Below are 14,780 nucleotides of genomic sequence, written 5' to 3'. Positions count from 1 at the left end.
GATGTGGTACGTATTGTCCTGCTCTCAGTGGCTCAGTCCCTGCTAGCAGTATCAGCTATGGGCTCTCTTACCAGTCCCCAGGATGCCACTGTGACTTCTTGTTGTAGAAGGGGGCCTCTGGTGATCTGGTGAAGCAAAGGGTGAGTGGATGCCCCAGTCTCCCTGCAGCAGTGAAAGTTTTGTGATGAGGGCAGTGTTGCGCTGCTCCGGGTGTCCTTACTCCCAGTCTCAGGCTTGGATCTTGGCTGGTATGATCTTCAGCTGCCAGGTAAATATTCAGACAGAGGTACTCTCTCTCTCTCTCTCTCTCTCTCTCTCTCTCTCTCAAACTCCCTCAGTGTCAAGAGGAAACATTTTCCCAGGCAGTAATAAGAATCCTTCCTTCAATTCTCCTATTGCACAGTGTATATTGGCAAATGTCACCTGGTGACCAAGACCCTTATGACGTCACAGTCCCGGGGCATGATGGGACTGTGACATCATAAGGGGCGGGGTCATCAGGTGACATCACACGGTGACCACGCCCCATGCCTATATAAGTCGTTGTGCACTGCGTACATGGCATTACAGCGGGAGAGAGCGTCATGTCAACATCGGAAGAAGAGAAGAGGGAAGAAGAGGACGGAGAAGACCGGGCCACCGCTAGCAAAAGAGCGGCAAAAGAGCAGAAGATAGCGGAGGAACCCGGCAGAAGAACCGGAGATCGGGAGAAGAACCGGACACCGGGAGAAGAGACCGGAAAGAGTGGAGAAGAGGCCGGAGAGAGTGGAGAAGTCGGAAGAGACCCCCGAAGTCGGAAGAAGACCCCTGGAGCTGCCTAATAATTTACTTTAAAAACCTGTGTAGTGTGGTTTTTTTATTGACACTTTTTTCCCCCAGATGAATGGGTAGGGGTCCCCATACTCATTCACATAGGGTGGGGGGCCAGGATCTGGGGGCCCCTTATTAAAGGGGGCTCCCGGATTCCGATAAGCCCCCCGCCCACAGACCCCGACAACCAACGGCCAGGGTTGTTGGGAAGAGGCCCTTGTCCTCATCAACATAGGGACATGGTGCTTTGGGGTGGGGGGGCCACAGGGCGCCCCCCCTTCCCCAAAGCATCCCCCCCCCCATGTTGAGGGCAATGCGGCCTGGTACAGTTCAGGAGGGGGGGCGCTCGCTTGTCCCCACCCCCTTTCCTGACCAGCCAGGCTACGTGCTCGGATAAGGGTCTGGTATGGATTTGGGGGGGACCTCCATGCCGTTTTTTTGGCGTAGGGGGTTCCCCTTAACATCCATACCAGACCTAAGAGCCTAGTATGTTCAGCTCGCTGTCCTGGAGGCGACTTCAAGTCGTGTTGTAAGTCGCGCTGAAGTCGCTCCAAGTCGCGCTGTGATTCATACTCAAGTCGTGTCCAAGTTGCCTCCCAAAGTCGCGCTGGAAGTCGTGTTGCCCCTGTGTGAATGGGCTCTTAATGAAAGTAAAAAAATTGATACACTGACCTTTTTGGGCTCTAAAAGACTCTATCATGCACTGAGCTTCATCTTGTATCCGAGACTCTAGTCCATGTTTTCCAAGTCCCAAATTCCTCAGAGTCATCAGTGTAAACCATCTCTGTTGTTTCCACAAATGTCCGCTGGTCGTCAAAATGCCTATGATGAATGAATGAGAACTAGATTATACATTTCCAGAGTTGATGTAATTTTTGGGAAAGATCATAGTGAAAATGTAAAGAAATATATAGATAAAGAACCTAGGATACATAATTTTTCGTGTTTAGAACATACAGTGGGGACGGAAAGTATTCAGACCCCCTTAAATTTTTCACTCTTTGTTATATTGCAGCCATTTGCTAAAATCATTTGCTCCTAACTCAGCATACCGGCACAGGACAGAGTTCATAACTGGCTGAGTCCACGATGGTAGGATCCATTATTAGCATCTTCAGGGCAGACAGCAGGTTTTAGGTTGTAGAAGGATCCTGAAGTAGTCCCCCTGGGCTGTAGAAGGATCCTGAAGTGGGATGTATTGTAGTTGGCACTCCAGTCTCTGCATATTTCCACAGGCTAGCAGGAAGACTCCAGCAACAGTAACAGCAGCCTGTGCATATCAATAATGTATCAATATGTTGTCACAGGCTTAGGCCCGCAATCTAGGTATTCTACCATTTTTAGGTCCTAAAATCCTTTAAAGGAGAAGTCCAGCCTTGGCTCATTTGGCTGGGCTTCTACTACGGGTCACAGGAGTGCAAATCGTTTGCACTCCTGTGACCCATTTTCAGCAGAGAGCGGTCTGAAGTCCGCTCTCTGCTGACATTACACAGATCATTCCAGGCACCGCGTCATCCCGACTCTGGAAGTCTGGATCCGCCAGGTGCCTGGACTGATGGCTGTCTCAGCCTCTCAGCGAGCCGCTGAGAGGCTGAGACAGCCTCTTCCCACCCCTCCACAGCTCAGTGCTCCAATGAGTGTGGGGGAGAAGAGCAGGAGAGCTGCTGATTGACAGTCAGCAGCTCTCCTCTCAGGGAGCTGAGAGAACCAAGCCATGGGCGATGTTTGATGGCTCGGTTCTCAGTGCAGAGACACTGGGGAACAGATGCAGCATCGGACCGATGCTGCATCCACCTAGGTAAGTATAATGGGGGAAAACAACCTAAACCCATACTTCTCCTTTAAGAGGAATGCATATTTTTTTTTGCATATTTTTTTCTCTTTGCATTAGAGTAATTACTTTTTTTGTCAGATGCATATGACATAAACATATGAATATGATATAGTCTTTCATCCAGCCATCAAGCACACAGATCTTAAGACACTCAGTAGTCAAGAAGCAGTACTTGTTCTTTGTTTTTTTATGTTTTATTGAAGGAATTGTAACTTGGATGGGGATAGGATAGATATGGAATGCCCAGTTGATTGTAAAAGCAATATAGGGACTGAGAACTATATACACCTCTGGTATATACAACTTCCTCTCTTCCTCCTTCACAAACTTGCTTGCAGACTATCACTCCCAGGTCCAGCTAGCATTAAATTGCAGGCCTGACACTGGCTCAGCCAGGCCCAAAGCAGAATGCCCTTTCCAGGCAGGGACCGTAAAAATGGTAGTTTCAGTGCTAGTTGTCCCACGTGGCTACTGATCTCAGCACCATCTCTTTAGGCCCTGCCAGCCCTCTTGGCTGCAGCTTCCTCTTTCCACTGTCCATGCCACCACAGTCCTCCTTACTGGCTCTGCACCCATCCCACACTGTTTGTACCCAGTCCTCTCAGGCGTGCCTCCCAGTCCTCCTGACTGTGTGTCACTCACCAGCCCTCCTGGCTGTTCCAGTTGTTCCTCCTGGAGACTTGCCTGGCAGTGCTCTCCTGCTGTCCTCTTTGCTCCCAGTACCTCCTGACCAGGACACCTCCGTGGTTTAGGAAGGCCTCGTCCGCACACAGGCCTAGGCCCAAGGTCACCCCCCCGACTGGGGAGCTCCCTCAAAGGCCATGACACTCCATCTCCAGCTTCCACCCAAAAAACTCCTCCCCAGCTGGGCTGACCCTGAGTATTTGAGGAGGCTTGCCCCCTGCCAATCCAAATTGGGGATTGGTCAGGGCCCTCAAAATACTCCAGGTGGCTTCACCTTATCTCTCCTCCTATCTTTCCAGAAGGTTCCAGCACGTTCTGGAAATAAGTGGGAGGTCTCAGGGATGCTACCTGTGAGTCATCCAGCTCTCCCTGGATTTCTGCCAACCCAGGAAACAAAACAAGCAGGCCTGGCTGCCAGCCAAGCCTATATAAATTTGCCTACACTGACAAAAAAAAACTTTCACACCTAGCACACTAGAGGGTGCTACATTAAGATGAACTACAAACACACAAACAAATGGGTAAGGCTAGAAAATGATTCCTTTATTGGACAAATCTGTTGAATTCAGTCAAAGTTTGATTCAGGACAAGAAGTAACTGCTGTGCTCTCTCTGAAGCTAACCCACAGTACTCTTGGAATCATTGATTGTGTATTAAATGTGGATTTGCAAAACAATTTCACATTTTTAAATGCATGCATTTCATATGTGTTTCAGATGTTGTTATGTGCTTTTGCATTATGTGCACAATTTTACATCATTTTACTATGCTAAAGTCTGAATTGGGGCCTTAGCTGAAGATAAAAAAAATACTGTACCTGCTCCACCTAGAAGATCCTTTAGAAAGCTGGCTATAGGGCGCCCAGATAGCTCATCAGAATGAGAGGCAATACCATCTTTCACTGCTCTCCAGCCATTCAAGACAACAAGAGGAGAATCTCCAAGCCACACGGTATAGATCTTCCCATAGAGCCTAGAGAGCTATGGTTAAGGGGAGCATCAATTATAAGTTCAACAAGAAATGATAATTATATTTATAATTTTACTTAATTTCCTATAGAACAAACGGATGCATATGTACAGTGGGCTCAACAGAACCCTCTAACTGTATGCACTACCAAGCAAAATTACCTAGTGAAGAAATATCCCAGGTTCAGGCCTTACTGTGCCTTGAAAAGTATTCACACCCCTTGAAATTTTCTACATTTTGTCATGTTACAACCAAAAATATAAATGGGATTTTATGTGATAGACCAACAAAAAGTGGCACAGAATTGTGAAGTGGAAAAAAATTACAAGTAAATATTTGAAAAGTGTGGCGTGCATTTGTATTCAGCCTCCCTGAGTCAATACTTTGACCTAAAGCTGCAATTACAGCTTCAAGTCTTTTGGGTATGTCTTTACCAACTTTGCACATCTAGAGAGTGAAATTTTTGCCCATTCTTCTTTGCAAAATAGCTCAAGCTCTGTCAGATTGGATGAAGAGCATCTGTGAACAGCAATTTTCAAGTCTTGCCACAGATTCTCAAATGGATTTAGGTCTGGACTTTGACTGGGCTATTCTAACACATAAATATGCTTTAATCTAAAAAATTCAATTGTCTGTATGTTTGGGGTCGTTATCCTGCAGGAAGGTGAACCTCCACCCCAGTCTCAAGTCTTTTGCAGACCAGCTTCCCTGTCCCAGCTGAAGAAAAGCATCCCCACAACATGATGCTGCCACCACCATGTTTCATGGTGAGGATGGTGTGTTTAGGGTGATGTGCAGTGCTAGCTTTCCACCACACATAGCGTTTTGCTTTTAGGCCAAAAAGTTCAATTTTGGTTTCATCTGCCCAGAGCATCTTCTTCCATATGTTTGCTGTGTCCCCCAAATGGCTTCTCGCAAACTGCAAACAGGACTTCTTATGGCTTTCTTTAAACAATGTCTTTCTTTTTGCCACGCTTCCATAAAGGTCAGATTTGTGGAGTGCAGGACTAATAGTTGAGAGAGTTACCATGGGCCTCTTGGCTGCTACTCTAATTTTTTTTTTTTTTTTAACAGAAGATTTTATTAAACAAATCAGCATTACAAAACAAAGGAAATTTAGTATAACCATTGTGGTGATAACAATGATATTAAGATCTATCTTCAGACGATAGCCACTGTTTATCAAATGTTCCAGATATGTACATTTCAGGAATTTCACTTAACAGTATTCCTACGGCATAACATTCTTATAAACCCTTAAACAATTTGAAGTAGGTAGCCAATATTTAATCAAGCCTAATGGGGATGGCGAGGGGGGGGGGGGGAGGAGGGGGGGGAGAGGGGAGGGGGGGGGAGAGACGAAGGGGGATGGACATAAGAAGAATAGACCTGGAATGTAGGATGTCCTCTACTGTATTTCACATCTTAGTTATGGGGTAGGGGGTTCTGGATTTCCAGAGGCGTCCACCCAGGAGGACCAAATTTTATCGAACTTCCCCGGGCATTGTCTACTTTCATACGTCAGTCTATATAGGGGGAGTACTCTATCCACCGACCCTCTCCACGAGGCAAGGGTAGGAGGCTCTTCCAATTTCCATCTCAACAGAATTTCTCGCCTAGCGTAGTACAATGTAAAAGTTAGACACAGTTTACTATACCTATCACCCTCAACATCCTCCAGATGACTAAGCAACATTATTTGGGGATCCACCGGTAGATTTGAGCCTGTAACTTCACTCAGTGTGGAGGCAACTGCCGACCAAAAGGGTCGGATTTTGGGACAAGACCAGACCATGTGCCAGAACGTGCCCACCTCCTGCCTGCATCTCTGACAGTTGGGATCCCTGTCATGGTAAATGCGTGCCAGTCTGTGCGGGGTGAAATATGCTCTGTGCAGGAACTTAAATTGTATGAACCTGTCTTTTGCAGCGATCATAGAGGGAATGTAGGAAATTAAACACTCCTTCCATTCTTCCTCGTCCAAAGAGGGAATATCAGCCTTCCACTCTCCCCAGATTTTAGTCAATTTGGCGTCATACTCAACTGTGAGATATAGATATAGAGTTGAGAGGGGCTTCTCCATCACATTGGAAGTCAGGAGCCGTTCAACAGAATCCGGCTCCAGGACGAGGGGGGCTGAGAACTGAGCTTCAAAGGCATGTTTCAACTGCCAGTATCTGAATTGGAAGGAGAGTGGAATACCGAAGGACTGCCTCAGGGCTTGGAAAGTCATGAGCCTACCATCCTTAACCACATGTTTTAATGTGAGGATTCCCTTCTTTGCCCAGAGAGAGGGGTCCGATATACTATAAAAGTGGGGGAGCATAGGGTTACCCCATAGGGGCATGTGAGGTGAAATGTGATTGGGCCTCCGGTATATTTTCCTGGCTTCTTGCCAGACCCTCACAGTGGTTCGCATCAGAGTCGTCATGGATGAATTGGCCCTGAGACCGCGAAACGGGAGATTGCTCAGGGCAGCAAAGGAGCCCAGAATAGCCGCCTCTAGAATGACCGCCGGATTCTGTGTGGGCTGGGAGAACCACCACCGAATCGTGACCAGAACAGCTGCCCAGTAGTAGATTTGAAAATTCGGCAGCGCCAGACCTCCCCCCGAAAGCGGGAGATATAGGATCTGCTTGGCCACTCTGGGTGGTCTCCCGGCCCAGACGAATTGTATCAGCAGACCCTCCAGCCTGTGGAAGAAGGTCCTAGGGATGTGTATGGGTGTGTTACGGAAAAAGTAGAGAAACTTGGGGAGGTAAATCATTTTTAGTAAGTTGACTCTGCCAATAGGGGTCAGTGGAAGGGAACGCCAAGCAGCACACCTAGCCGTAAGTTGCGTCATGAGTGGTCGGAGATTGTTGTCCATGTAGTCCTGGACCTTAGCGCTGATTTTAATCCCCAAATATTTGATATCTTCTACCCATTTGAGCTGCGGGTGTGGTACCTTAGGGGTCGAGGGGTGGAGCGGGAAGAGGACCGACTTGTCCCAATTAATACGAATCCCTGAATAGCAACCAAATTGGTTAATTAGATCCAGGGCAGTCTGCAACGAGGACGAGGCGTCCGCTAAATAGAGCAGAGCATCGTCTGCGTACAGCGATATCTTTTCCTCAATTGGACCTACATGAAGTCCCCTCACCCCAGGGTGAGCCCTCAGTAAGACAGCCAGAGGCTCCATCGCCAAAGCAAATAGGCCCGGGGAGAGGGGGCATCCCTGCCGTGTGCCGCGAAACAGTTGGAACTTCCCCGATAGGCATCCGTTGGTACGTATTCTAGCTAAGGGGGCATGATATAACATACGGAGCCATTTCATAAAGCCTGGGCCAAACCCGAATCGCGACAGCACCTCCCATAGGTAGCCCCACTCGACAGAGTCGAAAGCCTTCTCCGCGTCGAGTGAGGCCACCGCTCCACTGGTCACCCCATCCGCCCTGTCCATATGTGTGTGGAGGCGTCTAATATTAATATCTGTTCCCTTCCCGGGCATGAAGCCTGTTTGATCCCCGTGGATGAGGGCAGTAATGACCAGGTTAAGCCTGTTAGCCAATACCTTTGCCAGTACCTTTGCGTCGACATTCAGAAGGGATATAGGGCGATAGGAGGCGCATAACGAGGGATCTTTCCCTGGCTTGGGGATCACGACTATGATCGCTTCGCTCATTGTGTCTGGGAGTTTTTCGAGATGCGACGATGCAGAGAAAAGGCACTGAAGTTTATCAACTAGTTCTGTAGCATATTGTTTATAGAACTCCACAGGGATGCCGTCAGGCCCCGGTGTTTTCCCAGTCTGCATCGATTTAAGCGCTCGGAGTATCTCCAAGGACGTGATTGGTGCGTCAAGCTTGTCACGATACGTTGCTGTAAGGGTTGGAACATCAATGTCATCTAGATATGCCACCAAATCCTCCCTTCTGTAGTCTGCCCTGGATCTGTAGAGAGATTCATAAAATTGCGCAAAACAGCCATTAATCCCGTCCGGTGTATGGATCAACTGTCCCGAGGAGTCCTTTATGTGTGAGATGCTCATCCCTCCCTCCTGTTCCCTGGAAAGCCAGGCCAACAGACGGCCTGACCTCTCTCCCTGCTCAAAAATCCGTTGGGATTGAGCCAGCATTTTCTTCTGGGTGAGAGAGGTACGGAGACGAATCACCTCCTTCGTCAGAAGTTGTAGTTGCGAGTAGTGCGCAGGATCCCGGGTGCGAACAAAAAGAGCCTCCGCAGTACTCGCCTCTCCCTCGGCCCTAACCAAGTCTGCCCTACGCTCCCGACGGACTCTGGCAATGATGGTCTGGTAATGTCCCCTTGTCGTTGCCTTGAATGCATCCCATACAACTGTGGGATCAGCTGAACCCACATTTACGGCCCAGAAGTCAAGCAGTTCCGTTCTAAATTGGGAGTCTACTGCTGTATCTGTAATCCAAAATCTGGAGAGCCTCCATATTCTTTCTACTGTGCCCAGGGAAAGGTCTAAGGACAACAACAAGGGTGCGTGGTCAGAGACTCCCCTAGGGAGTATTTGTATGTCCGTGACCCGTGGGAGGACCGGGCTCCCTGCGAAGACCAAGTCTATGCGAGAAAACGTTCTGTGGGAGGCCGAGTGGCATGTGTATGCCCTGGTCAGGGGGTGACGCCACCTCCAGACATCCGTCAAGCCATAGGTGTCCGCCCACTCAGCCAACCCAGGGCAATGATGTCCCGCAGGAATTAGCCTATCGATGTCCGGGTCAGGGACCAGATTGAAGTCACCCAATATAACATTATTATCAGAGGCAAATTCAGCCATCTTGCCGGTGATCTGATTGAGCACCAGCAAAGAAGCCGGAGGAGGCAAATATAAGCCCACAATAGTCCATGTTAAAGAGTATATCTTAGCATGAATAATAACGTACCGACCATCAGGGTCCAGGGCCAAGTCCAGGAGCCGAAAAGGAAGTGATTTCAATACCAGAATAGTAACACCCCTAGAAAAAGTGGAATGTGTAGAGTGGTAGTGGTGGCCCACCCATGGTTTTTTTAGGGCCAGAATCCTACGCCCTGTTAGGTGTGTCTCTTGGAGCACACATATGTGTGGGTTGTAGGTTTTAATGAATTGGAACACCAGGGAACGCTTGACTGGGGAGTTCAGTCCCCTGGTGTTCCAGGAGATGATGTTAAGGGAGGACATGTCTACAAGGGATAATAAGAGTGTTAGGGGTAATGCAAGTTACGGCTCCCGAGCTGGGCCCCAGGACCCGAAACGGACACACCTGGAAATAGTGCAATGCTGAGAAGTCAAACATTATAATACAAATTTCAAATAAAAACAAAAACAAACCAAAAAAAAACGATAAAGGATACCAGTATCTGAAGTAAATGCAATTTGCCCCATTAGGGGAACTTTCCCCACCCCCCACCCAACCCCCTAAAACTGAGGCGGGTTTCAATCCCAAACTTGTTCAGCTCGCCGGCTGCAACAGGGGGTCCGTGGAAGAGGCGAGGAAGCAGCAATTCAAGCGGGTTTCCACAAATGAGATCTCCGCTTGTGATACAGCAGGCTGTGAGGGCCGGAAAGTCAAACGGAGGAAGTTAGGTCATATTGCGGCCTCACAGTGAAGTCGATCCATGTTTAGGAGGATGCCTAAAGCAAGAGTTCCAGCATTGTTCATGGAAAGAAACAAGTGTAAAGGAACTATGTGTTCCAACGGTCTCCTGACCAAGTTCTTTGGCAGGGGCATTAACTTGAAATTTCCCTGGTAGGGGTAGTGAGCTTCCCTCCTCAATTCCGCACTCTAAGTAGCTTGAAATGGGCCCAGGCCATGCAACAAACTGCATCGTCATTGTGTTAATTGCGTAGTAGCTCGGGCCTGGGCTGAAGCCATGGAGGGTAAGCAATAAGGAGAATCATACGAGACATACCAGGTAGATCCTCAACGAATCTGTGGTAGGGAGTCCAACCAGGCTGAGGCCTCTCTCGGCGTAGTAAAAAAACGAGTTGTCTCGCCATCCTGGACCCTGAGGCGAGCAGGGAAGAGCACACTGTAGCGAATGTTGCGTGATCGCAACGCTGCTTTGACTTGGTCAAAAGATTTTCTGAGTTTCTGTGTCTCTATCGAATAGTCCGGGAAGATCATCAGCTTTGTATTTTGGAAACTGAGGTCCCCAACATTTCTAGAAGCGCGGAGAACTTCATCTCTGTCTCTGAAGTTGAGGAGACGGAGTATGAAGGTGCGGGGGGGGATCCAGGGGGTCCCGGCTTAGGTGGGATACGGTGCGCCCTCTCCACCGTGTAATAAGGGGACCAGCGGGCCTCAGGTAGCAGGTCACGCAGCAGAGCCTCTATGAAGGAGGTGGGATTAGTCCCCTCTACCCCCTCCGGTAGACCAACAATACGGAGGTTATTACGTCGATTCCTGTTCTCTGCGTCCTCGGCTCGGTATTCAAGGGCTTTTACTTTGGTTTGAAGTGTACGGAGTGATGCCCCATGGTCCGCAATGGTATCCTCAGTGGTACTCAATCTCTGCTCCGTCTCGGTAACTCGCGATCTGATTTTATCTATATCTTGACGGATGAGACCCATATCCAGCTGGACAGCTTCAATTTTGGATGTTAACGTGGATTGGCAAGTGGCGATAGCCGCCATGACATCCGCCAGCCAGGGGGGCCGAGAGTCATCCGGTTCCATAGTGGTGATCTGTGAGGCTTTGTGGGCGCTGCGGGCATTAAAGACCTCCGGAGAGGGGCAGGCGGGCGACCGAGGGGAGTCTAACTGTGGTGGGAAAGTCAGCCTCTTGCCCCCTTTACTGTGCTTTGCACTGGAGTTCCTGCGTCTCATTCAGGAGCCAGGGGGCCCAAAGCCGGGCAGTAGTCAGCAACTGGCCATGGGAACCTGTCTGCAGGGTCAGGGGTAGTCAAGCAGTAAATATGGTGCAGTATATGTGTCCCCTTAACAGGTTTTGGCTCACCTGCAGGTATGAGATGCAGAAGGTATCCACTTTAGGCCTCCAGAGATAGTTCAGGGTATGCAGCCAGCCAGGGATCCCCAGGATCTGGAGGACAGGGGGAGGGAAAGGTCATACACTGGTTGTTTCCCTGGACAGGGAGATATCCCCACTCAGCACAGGGCCCCCTCCTCTAGGCTAGTAGGATCAGGTTCGGCCTCAGTCAGTCCTGTGGCTCCAGAGCCCCAGGAGAGGCCGCGGTTGCGGCCTAGTCACGCAGGGAAGGAAGGGGAGGCCAGGGCCAGAGCGCGGCCTATGAACAGTCCAGGGTCTCCTCACCTGCCCCCATCCAGCACCCACAGCAGCCAGCTAGGTCGGACAATAGGACTGATCACGCCAGGGGACTCACGGTTCGTCGCGCGGCCCGTTAGGAAAGGCCGCGGCTGCGGCCTAGTCGTCCACGGCAGGCCGGGAGCGCGCGGCGGCGCCAATCTCGGCCCGGGAAGGGAAATCCTCCTCTCTCCTCACTCTCTAGGGAGTACCAGTGTCCCCCCCGAGCAACTGGGATTAAAACTGGAAGTTTTTTAAGGCGATGGATCCGGATTATAGAAGCAGGTGAGCGGAGCTCTCTGGAAAAACCGCCGCTCACAGCGCCATCTTGGCCACGCCCCGGCTGCTACTCTAATTAATGCTCCCCTTTTCCCGGCCTGTCGTTTCATGTGGATGGCCATGTCTTGGTAGGTTTGTAGTTGTGCCATACTCCATTTTCGGATGATGGTTTGAACAGAACATCTCTGTGAGATGTTCAAAGCTTGTGATATTTTTTTATAACCTAACCCTGCTTTAAACTTCTCCAAAACTTTATCCCTGACCTATCTGATGTGTTCCTTGGCCTTCATGATGCTGTTTGTTCACTAAGGTTCTCTAACAAACCCCTGAGGGCTTCACAGAACAGCTGTATTTATACTGAGATTAAATTACACACACCTGGAGTCTTTTTACTAATTAAGTGACTTCTGAAGGCAATTGTTTCCACTAGATTTTAGTTAGAGGGCTGAATACAAATGCACGCCACACTTTTCAGATATTTATTTGTAAAACAATTTACAAAACTATTTATCATTTTCCTTTCACTTCATAATTATGTGTTGTGTTGGTCTATCACATAAAATCCCAATAAAATACATTTACGTTTTTTGGTTGTAACATGACAAAATGTGGACAATTTCAAGGGGTATGAATACTTTTTCAAGGCACTGTATATGCAGATATGACACATCTCATTTGAAAACAGACAATAACTTAAAACAGTTTAAGATTAGTTATGTTTAAAAATGTACATTGATTCTATATAAAACAGTAAAGCTAGTCAGATCTCGTATATCCACAGAATGTGCATAACCTGGCCTTCATACCAAATTGTTGAGAATCCAATCTTGCCACAGCTCCTTCAGTGTTTATTTTTAAGGTGGGTACAGCAAGAGGGTAATTCGCTTTTAAACAAAAATGAGAACCCCTAAAAATGTGGTATTCAGGAAACTGTAGAATAATTATATGTAACACTAACTCCAGACTGGGGTTTTTCTAACAGTACAGGGTGTTGTGAGAGTGCACAAAAGCAGCCACAGAGGAAAAACCTTGATGTTGGGAAGCTCTAGCCCAGCATTGGGCTTCTTAGCCATTCTGGGCTGGGACTAGGGTTCTTGGGGCTCGGAACAGTGGTAGGATTTGCCAGCCATGCAGCATCATTACCTGTGTGTGCAGCCTACTGTGGTAGCTTTAGCGAAACCTAGTGGAGGGATTCTCAATCCTCTAATCCAATGCTATTGTACCGCAATATTAAGAGAACTTAATCTGTATGCAAGAAAGGATGTTGCATTATACAGTGTCTATGAACATTTGATGTGTTTTCTGTTTGCTGCATCTTCAATAAATAGCCTGTCACTTTACTTTATTTTTTTTTTCTTGGGGCCATTGATCAGCAAACATGTGTCGGAAGCCCTATAACAAATCCATGCTGATAATATAAACCGGAGGCTCCCAATGTCTTTTTCAGAGTCAATTGGAAGAGCCACTGCTATAGGTTGCAATTGACTTAATGTGGAAAAGGCTGCTGACCTTAGTTATTAACTATAATTGGATGCAAATGCTTCTCAGGTAATTTTAGCCCCTACACTGTACTTGCAGAACTTCTTCAACATGTCATTACATATGAGGCTGGCAGCATACAACCCTACCTAAGCACACAGCCATTGCTTAATCATCAACTTTAGTAAGCATTTACAAAACATCTAAAAATAAAACTTGCTGTCACTTGTATCTAATTTTGCAGATGGTTTAGAAATCTTGAAAAAAGAAAAAAATCATACACATAAAACTATCATTATTATATTAAATACGCATCAAAAACCCAATTCTGCTTGTAAGTACTGGTACTTGAAGTTTTAGGAATTATATACTTACTTGTGTTATCCTCTCTGGATGAAGTTGGAAGTTCAGTGTCCACAAGTTTCCTATTAAAGGCAATGGAACTGGTCCAGGGGGGAGACTTCTTGAAGTCCATAGGACTTTTAAATATTTGATTATAAACAGAGCCCCAAAAAAATAGGAAAAATAAGTCAGAGATATTCCACATAGCAAGGTAAATGTGAGTTACACAAGACAGTATGAAAATAATGAATTCTCTATGTACCCAAAAAAACAAAACAAAACAAAAATAAATGGGCAGACTCGATGGATTACTCAGTCTTTTTCTGCCGTCACTTTTCTATGTTTCTATGTTTGTGATGCAATTAATCTGATCTCAGTTTGTCTATTAAAGCACTAACCATTTTAGGTTTCAGTCCAGATATCTTTTATACAAGTGCTGTTAATGTGTAACTACTATTTAACCATATAATGGGACTATTTATCTTAAAGAGAAACTATATATACTTTTTTAATGGTCAATTTGTTATATTTTTTTATGTATATGTTTTAAAATGTTGACTACTGTATGTGTACAATCTGTCGTCTACAAATAAATTGTAAATACATGAAAATTCTAAAATAACAATGAGTAATCTTCAGAAACAGCACAGCAGAAGCTCTGTTTTCGGGCTCACTTTGTCAAACTTAAACCAAGGACAAAGCTTTACAAAAAACAGATGTTTCATTTTACTGTGTGTGTAAAAGATGCCTAACCATCTTATTACAGGTTACCACTTTGAAATGTTTAATTTTATTAGACTTGTCCATAATAAAAAAAATATGTACATAACCACTATACCTTACATTTTAAATAATTCTTGCTAAACTTTCTGTAAGTTCCAAAAACTGTTTTGTAGGTATCTAGGCTTTAGGACAGTTAGGAGAAACAATGTCTTAAGATATGTGCACGGATAAGGATATTATGCTTTCAAACAATGGAGATCAGTTAGCATAAATACTTTTTTCTACAATATCAATTTCTTTTTGTCAAACTACATGGATCGACTATTAGCTTTTAGATTTGAAATGCAATCACTGTTCTGATTAAGCTGAGCAATCTAAGAATGAATGTTAAAGCATAATAGTATAAATAC

The 14,780-nt window shown here is 46.7% G+C and overlaps 1 protein-coding gene across 1 annotated transcript in view; it reads right to left on the bottom strand.

Moving 5' to 3' along the window:
* The window catches only part of LOC141122230 (cytochrome P450 2A9-like), a 50,342-nt gene extending 36,324 nt beyond the window's left edge, over positions 1–14,018 (bottom strand). Inside the window, 4 exon segments of the mRNA XM_073611962.1 lie at positions 1,483–1,632; positions 4,146–4,308; positions 13,681–13,815; positions 13,817–14,018. Of these exon segments, the coding sequence (XP_073468063.1) occupies positions 1,483–1,632; positions 4,146–4,308; positions 13,681–13,815; positions 13,817–13,852 (484 nt within the window). The 5' untranslated portion in view covers positions 13,853–14,018.
* Positions 14,019–14,780: the final 762 nt, after the last annotated feature.

The sequence above is a fragment of the Aquarana catesbeiana genome, linkage group LG01 (assembly GCF_042186555.1).
Source record: "Aquarana catesbeiana isolate 2022-GZ linkage group LG01, ASM4218655v1, whole genome shotgun sequence".
Taxonomy (NCBI): Eukaryota; Metazoa; Chordata; class Amphibia; order Anura; family Ranidae; genus Aquarana; species Aquarana catesbeiana.
The sequence above is the reverse complement of the archived record's forward strand: the minus strand, read 5'-3'. Positions and strand labels throughout refer to the sequence as shown.